This window comes from Pristis pectinata, chromosome 34 (genome assembly GCF_009764475.1).
Source record: "Pristis pectinata isolate sPriPec2 chromosome 34, sPriPec2.1.pri, whole genome shotgun sequence".
In the NCBI taxonomy this organism is placed as follows: domain Eukaryota; kingdom Metazoa; phylum Chordata; class Chondrichthyes; order Rhinopristiformes; family Pristidae; genus Pristis; species Pristis pectinata.
The window spans coordinates 9,774,061-9,788,645 of NC_067438.1; the positions used below are offsets into that span (position 1 = coordinate 9,774,061).

The window sequence follows — 14,585 nt, forward strand, 5'->3', positions numbered from 1 at the left end:
ATTATTTAAATGGTGAAAGATTATTATTTACATGTTTCAATTCTACCAACTGTGTTCAGCTTCGTGATGTCTCTGCTGTGGACAAGTGAATGGCAGAATAGGAAAGGCTACAGGCCTGGTCCATGCTGAGTGAGCCTTGGGGAGAATATAATTGATCTCATTGAGTCCCCTGCCAGATTCAGGAGGGTGAGGCCACTGATTGGGGCACAGTGGGGTAGTGAAAGAGCAAGGATACTGAAGGAACCTTGTCTGTCTCTAACCAAAGAGATAAAGGCAGATGTTCCTCGTCGGACCTGGGAAGGAGGGCTTGGTCAGAGTTGATTATCATGGCTAATGTCAGTAGGAAGTGGATTATGAGTAGCTGGTGTCTAACATGTAGTGAACACAGCTCATCAGACACTTACCCTTGGCTTAAGAGGAGCATCTCCCCTCAGATTATAGAGTTGTACAACATGAAGCAGGCCCATCGGCCCACCACGCCCATGCCAGCCTTGTTGCCGATCTGCACTAATACCATTTGCCTGCTGATGTACAGGGGGATCTTGGGGTCCAAGTCCGCAGCTCCCTGAAAGTGGCTGCATAAGTTGATAGTGTGGTAATGAAGGCATTGGTATTGGTATCGGTTTATTATTGTCACTTATACTGAGGTACAGTGAAAAACTTGTCTTTCAAACTGATTGTACAGGTCAATTCATTACACAGTGCAGTTACATTGGATTAGTACAGAGTGCATTGATGTAGTACAGGTAAAAACAATAACAGTACAAAGTAGTGTCACAGCTACAGAGAAAGTGCAGAGCAATAAGGTGCAAGGTCACAACAAGGTAGATCCTGAGGTCGCAGTCCGTTTCATTGTATAAGGGAACCATTCAATAGTCTTATCACAGTGGGGTAGAAGCTGTCCTTAAGTCTGGTGGTACGTGCCCTCAGGCTCCTGTATCTTCTACCCGATGGAAGAGGAGAGAAGAGAGAATGTCCTGGGTGGGTGGGGTCTTTGATTATGCTGGCTGCTACACCAAGACAGCGAGAGGTAAAGACAGAGTCCAAGGAGGGGAGGCTGGTGTCCATGATGCGCTGGGCTGTGTCCACAACTCTCTGCAGTTTCTTGTGGTCTTGGGCAGAGCAGTTGCCATACCAAGCCATGATACATCCAGATAGGATGCTTTCTATGGTGCATCAGTAAAAGTTGGTGACAGTCAAAGGGGACAAACCAAATTTCTTTAGCCTCCTGAGGAAGTAGAGGTGCTGGTGAGCTTTCTTGGCAGTAGCATCTACGTGATTTGACCAGGACAGACTGTTGGTGGTGATCACTCCCAGGAACTTGAAGCTGTCAACCCTCTTGACCTCGGCACCATTGATGTAGACAGGTGCATGTACACCGCCCCCTTTCCTGAAGTCAATGACCAGCTCTTTAGTTTTGTTGACATTGTGGGAAAGGTTGTTGTCATGACACCATTCCACTAAGCTCTCTATCTCCTTCCTGTACTCTGACTCATCACTGTTTGCGATAAGGCCTACAACATGGCATACTTGCCTTTATTAAGCCGAGGTATTGAGTTCAAGAGTCAGGAAGTTATGTTGCAGATTTATAAAATACTGGTTAGGCCACATCTAGAGTATTGCATTCAGTTCTGGTCACCCCATTACAGGGAGAATGTGGAGGCTTTGGAGAGGATGCAGAAGAGGTTTACCAAGATGCTGCCTGGACTAGAGGAGAGATTGTACAAACTTGGGTTGTTTTCTCTGGAGTGGCAGAGGCTGAGGGGAGATCTGATAGAAGTTTATAAGATTATGAGAGGCATAGATAGGGTAGACAGCCCATATCTTTTCCCCAGGGTCGAAATGTCTAATACTAGAAGGGAATGCATTTAAGGTGAGAGTGGGTAAGTTCAAAGGAGGTGTGCAGGGCAAGATTTTTTACGCACAGAGCAATGGGTGCCTGGAATGTGGTGCCAGGGGTGGTGGTGGAGGCAGATACAATAAATGTTCTTAGATAGACACACAAATATGCAGGGAATGGAGGGACGTGGACATGTAGACAGATGGGGCCAGTTTAGTAGGCTTTTAATTACTAATTCAATTAGTTCAGTACAACATGGTGGGCTGAAGGGCCTGTTCCTGTGCTATACTGTTCATTAGGGCAGTATCCTGCTGTGCCTTGCCTACTTAAGTGTCTGTGTAAATGCCTCTTAAATGTAGTTGATAAGCATGTCATATTATGTACTCCACTGGCCTATTGAGCATCCCTGAGTTTAATTGTCGCAACTACAGACAATTGTGCCTTGAAGTCTGTAAATTCAGGAGTCCCCTCCCTGAATGTCTTCACCCTCCCCCCATCTCATTAAAGATCCTGACCAAACATCTGGCCAATAACCCTGGTATTTCCTTTAGGTGATTCGGTTCCAAATTAGGGTGCTGCAGGGGTTGGTGCTGGGCCCACAACTGTTCACGATATACATTAACGATTTGGAAGAGGGAACTGAGTGTAGTGTATTTAAGTTTGCTGCTGACACTAAATTGAATGGGAAAGCAAATTGTGCAGAGGATGTGGAGAGTCAGCAGAGAGATATAGATAGGCTAAGTGAGTGGGCAAGGGTCTGGCAGATGGAGTACAACATTGGTAAATGCGAGGTCATCCACTTTGGAAAGAAAAATAGATCAGATTATTATTTAAATGGTGAAAGATTGCAGCATGCTGTTGTGCAGAGGGACTTGGGACTGCTTGTACATGAATCGCAAAAGGTTGGTTTGCAGGTGCAACAGTTATCAAGAAGGCAAATGGAACGTTGGCCTTCATTGCTGGAGGGATTGAATTTAAGAGCAGGGAGGTTATGCTGCAACTGTACAGGGTACTGGTGAGGCCGCACCTGGAGTACTGCGTGCAGTTCTGGTCTCCTTACCTGAGGAAAGATATACTGGCTTTGGAGGCGGTGCAGAGGAGGTTCACCAGGTTGATTCCAGAGATGAGTGGTTAGCCTGTGAGGAGAGATTGAGTTGCCTGGGACTATACTCGCTGGAATTCAGAAGAATGAGAAGGGGATAGATAAGACAGAGGCAGGAAAGTTGTTTCCACTGGTAGGTGAGACTAGAACTAGGGGACATAGCCTCAAGATTTGGGGGAGCAGAATTAGGACAGGGATGAGGAGAAAATGCTTTTCCCAGAGAGCAGTGAATCTGTGGAATTATCTGCCCAGGGAAGCAGTAGAGGCTGCCTCATTAAACATATTTAAGACACAGTTAGATAGATTTTTGCATCATAAGGGAATTAAGGGTTATGGGGAAAAAGGCAGGTAGGTGGATCTGAGTCCATGGCCAGATCAGCCATGATCTTATTGAATGATGGAGCAGGCTCGATGGGCCAGGTGGCCTCCTGCTCCTATTTGTCATGTCCTTATTGTTTCAGGATTAAAGCTACAGTGTAATGTGAGTTGTTGGTGATGATGAGTGAGCGTACAGGAAGGAGATAGAGCCTAGTGACATGGTGTCATGACCACAACCTTTCCCTCAGTGTCGGCAATTGACTTCAGGAAGGGGGGTGCACACACTCCCGTTTACATCGATGGTGCTGAGTGGAGATGGTTGACAGCTTCAAGTTCCCAGGTGTAAACATCACCGATAGCCTGTCCTGGTCCCATCACATAGACAACACAGCTAAGGAAACTCACCAGTGCCTCTACTTCCTCAGGAGGCTAAAGAAGTTCAGCATGACCCCTTTGACCCTCACCGATTTTTTTTTAATATATAGATACACCATAGAAAGTATCCTATCTGGATGCAGCATGGCTTGGTATGGCAACTGCTCTGCCTGTGACCGCAAGAAACTGCAGAGAGTTGTGGACACAGCCCAGCACATCATGGAAACCAGCCTCCCCTCCATGGACTCTCTCTACACTTTTCACTGCCTCAGAAAAACCAACCAGCATAATCAAACACCTCTCCCACCCTGGATATTCTCTCCTCTCCCCTCTCCCATTGGGCAGGGGAGAGGAGAGCTTCCATCAGGCTCAAGGACAGCTCCTATCTAATATAAAACTATTGAACCGACCTCTTGTATGAGAAGACGGTCTCTTGTCCTCTCAAACTACCTTGTTAAGACCTTGCATCCTATTGTCTGCCTGCACTGCACTTTCTCTGTAACTGTAACACTTTATTCTGCATTCTGTTATTGCTTTTCCCTTGTACTACCTAAATGCACTGTTGTAATAAAATGATTTGTATGGATGACATGCAAAACAGAGTTTTCTCTGTACCTCCATACATGTGACAATAATAAACCAATAAGAGTAATAATACTGTTATAATTCAAATGTTGAGCTGCTCACTGTGATTTTGCACAATTCACTTTTCACCTTTTCAGATGAAGGTTGTTACGTGACAATTCTAACCTGGAGCATACTGCCCCCATTGTTCACCGTTCTTGCTGTAATCTTCATTGCATCTGTAGCAGTGTGGTGGAGTAAGTATTGAAGAGTTCAGCATTTTTTACATTAGGAGTGCATTATAGTGTAAGAGTTTACCACTGGGTCCATCTCTTAAAATATTTCAGTAGAGCTGACTTGATGAAACCTAGGGAGCATGTTCTGCCCCTTCATATCACACATCAACGTTGTGTAAACTAAGGACCAAATGCCTGGTGGTTTGTGTGGGACTTGGTTGTTACTCAGTGCAACAACAGAAATGAGCAGTACCTCAGGCAGACACATCCCAGTTGGGATATGTCTGAGATACTTACTGGTCCATAATAGTGGGATCTTCCTCACTTTGTGCCGGGGTTTGTTGGAGAATAAGTGGCAGAGATTTGATGGCTTTCATTGGGCAGCAACTCCCAGGATACTTGTGGATGAATTACCATCCTGCGATCAATCCTGATCAAGACATTCCAGTGCCCCAACCTGCCGTGGTTCTGGGACTACTTACCTTTCACACACTCTCTTTCACTGCTTTCACATTCTGGGTTGTGAGGGGAAGACTGGGGAGCGATGTGGAGAAGCACCTCTCCTAAACAACCCTCAGGTTCTCGAGCCAACCTGCACAACCTGAACCCTACTTCAGCAACGGAACACCACAGGCCACCTCCTGCACTACCGCGGACTTGTCTCTGAGTGTGATTTTGTTTTTTGCACTGAGGTCTTGTTTTTGCACACTTTTTTCTCTCTCTTCACTTGTAAAAATTTATCTATAACTTATGTTCTGTGTGTTGTCTGTACCTATGTGCCTGTGAAGCTGCAGCAAGTTTTTCATTGGACCTGGACCTCAGTAATTTGTGCTCGTGACAATAAACTCGACTTGGCTCAACTTGACTCCATTACAATCACTGTCAGGAGGGATGAGTGGTGGAAACCCAGGTCACTGGTTCATATACGGAATCCTGGAAGCTCCAAAGGGAAGGCGAGAGGGATGTAGAGTTCTGGGAATGGGACATTAGGGGAACTGCAGCCCCTCCTGGGGAAATAGAATGTGCAACTTTGTGTGGTGGGGACTGGTGGTGTGGTCGAGGGTGTCTCACCCACGAGGAGCAGGTATCAGACACCCCGGGTAAACAAACACCCATCAATTTTAACTATTTGGAAAAAACTCAAACAGTGAATGCTGAAATATTCAATTATGGGGACCTGTTGAGAGCAGAAATGCATAAAATAACTCCCAGAAATCAGAAGGACATGACAGGTTTTCTCCCGAGGGAGCTTCATGCACTGAGGGCAGAAACGTAATGCAATGAGAGATCGTCAGGCTTCCACCACTGGTTGGGTGGGAGATTGTATCCTGATGACTGCTCTCCTATTCCCAGGAGTTTCCATCCAGCTACCATCACAGTTTCCGAATGAAGCAGAGGTTCTCCCCAAGATTCTGTGTAGGACCTGCTGGGTGAAGTGATTTAATCTCTGAATCTTTAGCCCTTTCCACTGTCAGGACCTGCACCTTCCCCAAGCCTGTTAGCCAGAGATACCACTGGCACTTACTGTTCAATAAACTGTGGAAAACACACACCAAGTGGACCAAAACCCAACAGCAAAGCAGAGATGGTTGTAAAATTTTTAAAGGTATAAATAAGACAAACCATATAACAAGTGCAAGGACCAAGAAACATTTTATTTCATTCCAGAAGGAAATGGAGATACGAGCTGTGAATCAAATGATCAAGCAGCACAGCAGGTAATTAACTGCTTTTAATTCAATGTTGTAGGTTTTATTAATTGGTGATCTAATGCTGGTTTAATATGAGCTCAGAATGTCATTGGTGTACAGAGCAAATCCAGAGTGCACTTTCAGGCTGTGCTAATCATCTCATACACGGGTTCAGACACTTACCAGAGGGAAAATTGGATTCTGTTTCTAATGTCACACACAACCCACTGTACTTACATCACACGTACACATGTACACCCTGCCATGTTGATAACATTGCAAAGACATCCAAAATAGATACATTAGCCTCAGGGTAAATTTATCAAGGTATGTTAGTTGGATCTAATTTATGGTGTCATATCCGATGTTGCTGCTATATCTGGACATGCTGACTGTTTTAGCTTAAGGATATTTACCAACGTCAGGACATTCTCTGTTAAATGGGTGGCCCGGCAGTGCTGCGGGTGGAGCCACTGCCTCACAGCTCCAGTGACCCAGGTTTGATGCTGATCTTTGGTGCTGGGTGCTCTGGTTGGTAGGTTAATTGGCCACTACTGTGCAGGTGAGTGATAGAATCTGGGGTGAGTTGGTGAGAAAATGGAGAGAATAAAAATTGGGATTAATGGGTGATTGATTGTCAGCGTGCATTCGATGGGCTGAGAGGCCTGTTTCCATGCTGTTATCTCTGAATGACTATTTTGTTGTTAGCTTTGGTCTTCCCTATTTTCAACACTAACTGTTGTATAAAATCACGAAGGGCCTAGATAGGGTGAATGCACAGAGGAGCCAAATATGGGATGGCTTTTTGGAGCAGCTTGTTGATGAGCCCACCAGGGGATCGGCTGCTTTGGATTGGGTGCTGTGTATTGAACCTGAGGTGATTAGGAAACTAAAGGTAAAGGAACCTTTAGGAAGTAGTGATCATAATATGACTGAGTTCAGTTTCAAATTTGAAAAGGAGAAGCTGATATCAGGTGCGTTAATATTTCAGTGGAACAAAGGAAATTACAGTGACATGAGAGAGAAACTGGCCCAAATTGATTGGAATAGTAAGCTAGATGGAGGGATGGCAGAGCAGAAATGGATGAAATTTCTACAAGAAATGAGGAATGTCCAGGATAGGTATATTCCAAGAAAGAAGAAAATTCTGTATGGAAAAATGGCACAAATGTGGCTAACGAGAGAGGTTAAGGCTAAAATAAAAGCAAAAGGGAGGGCATACAAGGAAGCAAAAATTAGTGGGAAAACAGAAGACTGGGAAGCTTTTAAAAACTTACAGAAAGAAACTAAAAGTCATTAGGAAGGAAAAGATGAATTATGAAAGCAAGTTGGCAGATAATATACAAAAGGATACTAAGAGTTTTTTTTAAATATATGAAGAGTAAAAGAGAGACACAGGTAGATATAGGACCAATTGAAAATGGTGCTGGAGAGATTATAATGAATAACAAAGAGATGGCAGAGGAACTAAAAGAGTATTTTGTATCAGTTTTCGCTGTGGAAGACATCAGCAATATACCTGATAGTCAGGGGTCTCGGGATAGAACTGAGTTCAGTCAAGATTACTAGAGAGAAGGTGCTTGGGAAGCTAAATGGACTGATAAGTCTGCCAGACCAGATGAAGTGCACCCTCAGGTTCTGAAGGAAGTAGCTTTAGAGATTATGGAGGCATTGGAGATGATTTTCCAGGCATCAGTGGAATCTGGCATGGTTCCAGGAGACTGGAAGGTCGCAAATGTAGTTCTGCTGTTTAAGAAAGATGGGAGGCAGCAAAAGAGAAATTACAGGCCTATTAGTCTGACATCGGTGGTTGGAAAGTTATTGCAGTCGATCCTCAAGGACGAGGTTATGGAATACCTGGGGTACATGACAAGATATGTCTAAGTCAGCATGGTTTCATGAAGGGAAGATCCTGCTTGACCAACATATTGGAGTTTTTTGAGGAAATCTCAAGTAGGATGGACAAGGGAGAAGCAGTGGATGTTGTGTATTTGGATTTTCAAAAGGCCTTCGATAAGGTACTGCACAAGCTGCTTAATAAAATGAGAGCCCATGGAATTACAGGGAGGATATTAGAATGGGTGGAGCACTGGCTGATAGGTAGAAAGCAAAGGGTGGGAATAAAGGGATCCTGTTCTGGTTGGCTGCCAGTTACCAATGGTGTTCCGCTGGGGTCTGTGTTGGGCCCGCTTCTTTTTACACTGTATATCAATGATTTAGATTATGAATAAATGGTTTTGTAGCTAAGTTTGCAGACGACACCAAGATAGGTGGAGGAGTAGGGTGTATTGAAGAAACAGGAAGGTTGCAGAGAGACTTAGACAGTTTAGGAGCATGGGCAAAGAAATGGCAGATGAGATTCAATGTTGAGAAATGTGCTGTTGTACCTTTGGAAGAAGAAATAAGTGGGCAGGTTATTATCTAGATGAGGGGCAAATTCCAAATACAGCAGTTCAAAGGGACTTGGGGGTCCTCGTGCAGGATGTCCTAAAGGTGAACCTCCAGGTTGGATCGGCGGTAAGAAAAGCTAATGCAATGTTGGCATTCATTTCGAGAAGCGTAACGTATAAAAGTAAGGATGTGTTGATGAGGCTCTATGGGGCACTGGTGAGACCTCATTTGGAATAGTGTGTGCAGTTTTGGGCCCCTTATCCTAGGAAGGATGTACTGATGTTGGAGAGGGTTCAGAGAATATTTACAAGGATGATTCCAGGAATGAAAGGGCTGACATACGACCAGCGATTGTCAGCTCTTGGACTGTACTGACTGGAGTACAGAAGAATGAGAGGGGACCTCACAGAAACATTTCAAATGTTGAAAGGACTGGACAGAGTAGATGTGGCTAAGTTGTTTCCCTTGGTGTGTGAGTCCAGGGCTAGAGGGAACAGTCTTAGAATTAGAAGGTACCCATTTAGAACAGAAACGAGAAGAAATTTCTTTAGCCAGAGGGTCGTGGATCTATGGAATTCGTTGCCACATACAGCTGTGGAGGCCCGATCATTGGGGGTGTTTAAGGAGATAGATAGGTATCTAATTAGTCAGGGTATCAAGGGATATAGGGATAAGTTTGGGAATTGGGGCCAGATGGGAGAATAGTTTAGATCGTGGTGAGGTAGTGGAGCAGACTTGATGGGCTGAATGGCCTACTTCTGCTCCTTTGTCTTGTGAGATTCTGCAGATGCAGGAATCCTGAGCAATACACAAAGTGCTGGAGGAATTCAGCAGGTCAGACAGCATCCATGCAGCATCCAAACAGTTGATGTTTGGTGCCAAGACCCTTTATCAGGACTGGAAAGGAAGAGGGCAGAAGCCGGAAATAAGGTGGGTGGAGGGGGAGGAGCACACGCAGGCAGGGGACAGGTGAGTTCAGGTGAGAGGGGGAAGGTAGGTGGGTGGGAGAGGAAGGGGGAAGATGTAATAAGCTGAGAGGTGATAGGTAGAAGAGGCTGAGGGCTGAAGGAGAAGGAATCCGGTGGGAGAGGGCAGTGGACCATGGAATAAAGGATAGGGGAGGAGATGGGCAGGTCATCAAGGCAGGGGAGGGAAGCTGCAGGAATAAGGGAAGACAAAGGAGTGGGGGGGGGAAGTAAAAGAAAGGGAGGGGTTACCAGAAGTTAGAGAAATCAATGTTGAGGCCGTCAGGTTGGAGACTCCCAAGGCGGAATATGGGGTGTTGTTCCTCCAACCTGCGCCTGGCCTCGTGGCAGTAGAGGAGGCCGTGGACAGATACGTCGGTGTGGGAGCGGGATGTGGAATCGAAGTGGGCGGCCACCAGGAGGTCCTGGCTGTTGCAGTGGTTGGAGCGAAGGTGCTCGACGAAGTGGCCACCTAATCTGTGTCAGGTCTCACCGATTCACAGTCTTTCTCCCAGGGTTGGGGAGTTAAGAATTAGAGGGCATAGGCTTAAGGAGAGAGAGGGGAGAGACTTAATAGAAACCTGAGGGGCAACTTCTTCATGCAGAGGGTGTTCCATATATGGAATGAGCTGCCAGAGGAAGTGGTTGAGGCAGGTGCATTTACAACATTTAAAAGACACTTGGACGGGGACACAGACGGGCAAGTTTTAGAGGGATATGGGCCAAATGCTGGCAAATGAGATTAACTTGGATGGGCATCTTGCTCAGCACAGAGCAGTTGGGCCGAAGGGTCTGTTTCTGTACTCTGACTCTCTGACGCTCCATTTCACTGCCTCAGTCTTTCTCCTGTCTTTCTGACTCCGTCTCAATACTTACTGTTTTTGTGGGGATATTATCAGTGAATTGCATATTATCAGTGAATTGTATTCATTTCAGGAAGTGATGATCAGACTTGAATCTCAGAACCACTCTGAGAATGAAGGCGACCGCTGATATTTTTGAAAATTGCTTGCAAAAGGACTCTATCTTCATTATTCTGCTGCTGGAAGTAGAGTAGAGCCACTGTATCAAGGCTTATCACAAACAGCTTAGACTAGAACAAAGATGCTTCTGATGCTGCATTACTCTTCTGTATTACTCCAGGAACTTGCAGTTTTCCTATTCATTCAAAATGGAGCCAACTGAAGTGATGATATTTCTTCGCCATGCTCAGACTGTGAAGCAACGGGACACCTCAGGAAACAGGGGTTCCACTGACTGCGTGCTGTTCATTAGAAGTTATTGTCAGTTTAACTCAAGAATGTGAACATCAGACCTCGCCTTCAATTTCACAGCCATGCCAGTCTGTTTACATTTACAACAACAAACAACCTGTTGGAGGGACTCAGTGTGCTGAGCTCCCTCTGGAATTGTCGGTGATTTGGGCCTTTGTGAAATTTCCCACATTATTTCACAGCACTGCCATTCACCAGAAGCCAAATACTTGAAATCTGAAATAAAAGTAGAAAATAAAAGGAGCAGCTAACAGGTCAGGCAGCATCTGTGGAGGGAGAAACAGTGACCCTGTCACTGGCATGATCCTTGATCTCTGTGCAGAGAATCAGCTGGATCTTGTGCTTTTTCTGATTTTTTTTTTCTGCAGATTTATTGCTTCAGATTCCAGCATCTGCATTCTCTTGTGTCTCCCAAATATTCACAGCTGGGTAAGCTAACTTCAACTTCCAAATTCCACATTGATGTGCCTGACCACTAATTGTGTTATTTGTAGAATGTCAGCTGTCTTGTCTCAAGGCATCATTGTATTGCCAGCTAGGAACAGCCAACTGAGATCAACTGGAATTCCACTGATGTTATATTTTTCACTATTTTTATCAATAAGTTTCAGCTTCACATGTCTATCCTGGGCAATAACAGAATGGTCTCATGCTGTAGGTTACCAGTAACCATCCAGCCAGGACATTGGGGCATCTGATAACCTGGTGGATGTCAGAGCCTCATCCATCAATGGGAGTTTGCATTTGGAAAAGGAAGGGAGGGAAAAAGCAGCATAAATTAGAGTGAAATTGGGTACAGAAAATGGAATTAAGGGAAGGAAATGAGGGTTGGATCTCAATGGAGAGAGAAAACAGTACACAAAAGCAAACAAAGTTATATTTTAATACGGTTAAAACCACTTCACCATCCGTAGGAATGAGACCTGGCATTCAACTTGTTCCCTTTCTGGGCTAGAGATGTTGACTGAGATCACACAAATCTTTATCATTATTACTTGCATTGTTGAGGGACAGCCCCAAGTCTAATCAATAAGTTCAGTCAACACAAGTAGAACAATTTCTTGAGCTTGAGGGCACTTTTGTGCTTTCAAAAACTTGGACTGTTGAAACTGCCCTGCGTTGCATAGAAGCTGCCAATACATTCATAACACTGAATTCCGTTAAGTTTATCACCTTTTTTTTGGCAGAAAATTCTGAGCCAATTAACTGTTCCCACATCAAAACTGGCATTGTGAAGCATCCCATGTTGCTTCACATCACCGCCATCGACCAGAAGTAAAGGATTTGAAATCTAGAACAAAAGCAGAAAATGGTTAAAAACTCCCAATGGGTCAGGTGGCGTCTGTGGAGGGTGAAACAGTGATCACATCAATGGCATGAGCTGTGAGTTCTCTGTGCAGGGAATCTGCCTGACCTTGTATGTTTTCCAACTTGTTCTGATCCGATCAGAATTACACCTGAGCTACAATGGCTTGGATTGCACTGATGGTGAGCTGGCTGTTGTGTAGTGAATCACTGTCTGTTTGGTGCTTCTGTTAGATCTCCACACTTGCCAACTACATTGACCCCTTGGACCATTCCAGGACATCTTCTCCCCCCTCTCTCTCCCCACCCCCCCCCCCCCCCCCCCAAACTAAATCCAGGAGTGGTTCCCATTGGGTTCCTCAGCTCCTATACCAACAGATTTAGTGGCCAGTGTAGATTGTTTCTGTTGTGTGGGTGAGTGGTAGAGTCTGTGCAGAGATGAAGGGAATGTGTGGGAAGAGAAAAGAAAATGGAATTAGAGTAAGTCAGTTGATGGTCAGGGCAGACCCGATAGGCAGGGGCCTGTTCCCGTGCTGTATCGCTCTGTGACTCCAGGCAAAGGTGAGCTTAATGCGAGCACCAAGTGTGGCTGCATTGCTGAGGTTCTACCTGTCCGCATTGTTGTGACGGATGGGCCTAGCCTTGTCACCAGGCAGTATTCCACTCAGTTGGACCTTAACGCACTACCTGCCCCTCATTAAAACAAAAGTCCCCACAGAGAAACACCCGCGGGAGAGGGATACAGCCGATTCTGTGGGATGGTTTCTCGATCTGACAATCAAAGCCCTTTTGGCAGAAAACCTCGTCACCCAAACTCACCAACAAACACCGAGACCTCACTTGACCGGCAGTGGGGTATCCGTCCCTCTCAGATCCTTCCTGCACAGTCGGACCCTCACTCCCGGAGCGTGCTGCTCTCAGAATGGCATGCCGTTGGGCTGTGGGAGGAAACCAGGAGCACCCGAGGCAAACACACGTGGCCACAGGGAGGACGTGCAAACTCCACTTACACAGGCAGCACCGGAGGTCGGGATCGAACCCGGGTCTCTGGGGCTGTGAGGCAGTGGCTGTACCTGCTGCACCACTGGGCTGCCTAATTTTAACATATTTTAACTTTGTAAATCTCTTTTCCTGCAACACATCTGGAGGCCATTCGGCCTATTGCATTAATGCTGCCTCTTAGAGCAATCCCCTCAGTCCCATTAACACTGCCCCCCCCCCGTGTTCCCCTGTGAACTATTCTCTCTCATGTGCCCATTAATTTCCCGCCCCCACCCAATTCTTTGGCCAGGGGTCATTCACAGCAAGTCTTTGGGATGTGGAAGGAGACATGCAAACTCCACACAGACAGTGCCAGAGGTCAGAATTGAAGCCAACTCCCTGGAGTTGTCAGGCTGAAGTACTAACAGCTGCATTGCTGTGCATCCCTCGAGGGCATGTGCGTGTGCAGCCACTCCCACCAGATGGAAGACCCTCCAGTGACTGAAGCAGGATTCGAACCCTTCACCTGCTGACACTGAGTCAGGAAAGCTAACAGCTCCCTCCCCACACTGTAGATTAATTGAACCCAATTCCCCCACCTCCCTTGTGGTAGAATTTGAACCCCTGTTTCTGAATTTAATGGACCAAGTGTTCTACTTATTAGTCTAATTCCTCTACTGTTCTTCCACCAAACCAGCTGGTGATGAGGGATGGTGGTGAATTTAACAACAAAAGTTCTCAGAATGTTATTTAAGGGAATGACACTAAGGTACATCACACTGACCTGGCCAGTTGGGACAAGTGAGGAGATCTACCACCGTGATCCTGGTTTTGGGAAGCTGGTTCAGAGAAGTCAGGGAAGAGAGTGTCAAGTCTATGAATGTAGATATGTAATGAAGACCCATTCTTGAAATAAGCTGTAGTCGTAAGGTACTGAAAAGCATACAACTTGCAGTGTATTCAGGGAGAGAAGATATTTTCTGGATAAGTTTATGGATAAAATTGAACATTTTCAAAATATCTGTGTATTCCCCTACCTCAAGCTATTGTATGAATACTGTTGTCACTTTGGATTGTTTCCTTATGAAGGATGTGAAAATTTTTATAAGCTTTATTTTGAGGAAATAATAAACAGAAAATCTATGTGCTGCCTTGTTACTTGTGACCATTTGTTAGATTTCCTTGGCACCATTTTGTGGATGAGGTGTCCTGTTTACAGAGTCAATGGAGAACAGTCGGTCTCGGTGAGCGATGTTGCCCAAGAGTTCCAGCTGGAAGATTGCATATCCACATCCAAAAATGATAATGACCTTTCTAAAAATCACATTACCCCTTCAAGATCAGAACACAGTGTCGCTGCTTGGTTTGATTTACCATTGTGGCTCTGGTTTCTTTATCAGTTAGATCACATTGTTCCATTCCGAAGTGTTGGCTCAGTTCTGGAAGGACTGTGAACACTCTGAGCCTTGCCTTCAGTTACCCATTATATTTCTATAACTCTCCAAAGTTCTGGGCGGATGCTTTGGTGCATGAATCACTCCAT

The 14,585-nt window shown here is 45.4% G+C and overlaps 1 protein-coding gene across 4 annotated transcripts in view; it reads left to right on the plus strand.

Annotated features, from left to right (window-relative positions):
- The window catches only part of LOC127585777 (carcinoembryonic antigen-related cell adhesion molecule 2-like), a 34,266-nt gene extending 20,081 nt beyond the window's left edge, over positions 1-14,185 (plus strand). For 2 of the 4 annotated variants that reach the window (XM_052043466.1, XM_052043467.1), the window contains 3 exons: positions 4,358-4,456; positions 6,104-6,153; positions 10,419-14,185. In XM_052043466.1, coding sequence (XP_051899426.1) covers positions 4,358-4,456; positions 6,104-6,153; positions 10,419-10,475 — 206 coding nt within the window. In that variant the 3' untranslated portion in view covers positions 10,476-14,185. Of the gene's footprint in view, positions 1-3,745; positions 4,289-4,357; positions 4,457-6,103; positions 6,154-10,418 lie in introns of those variants that run through there. The other 2 variants (XM_052043465.1, XM_052043468.1) reach the window with 2 other exon arrangements.
- The last annotated feature ends 400 nt before the right edge of the window (positions 14,186-14,585 follow it).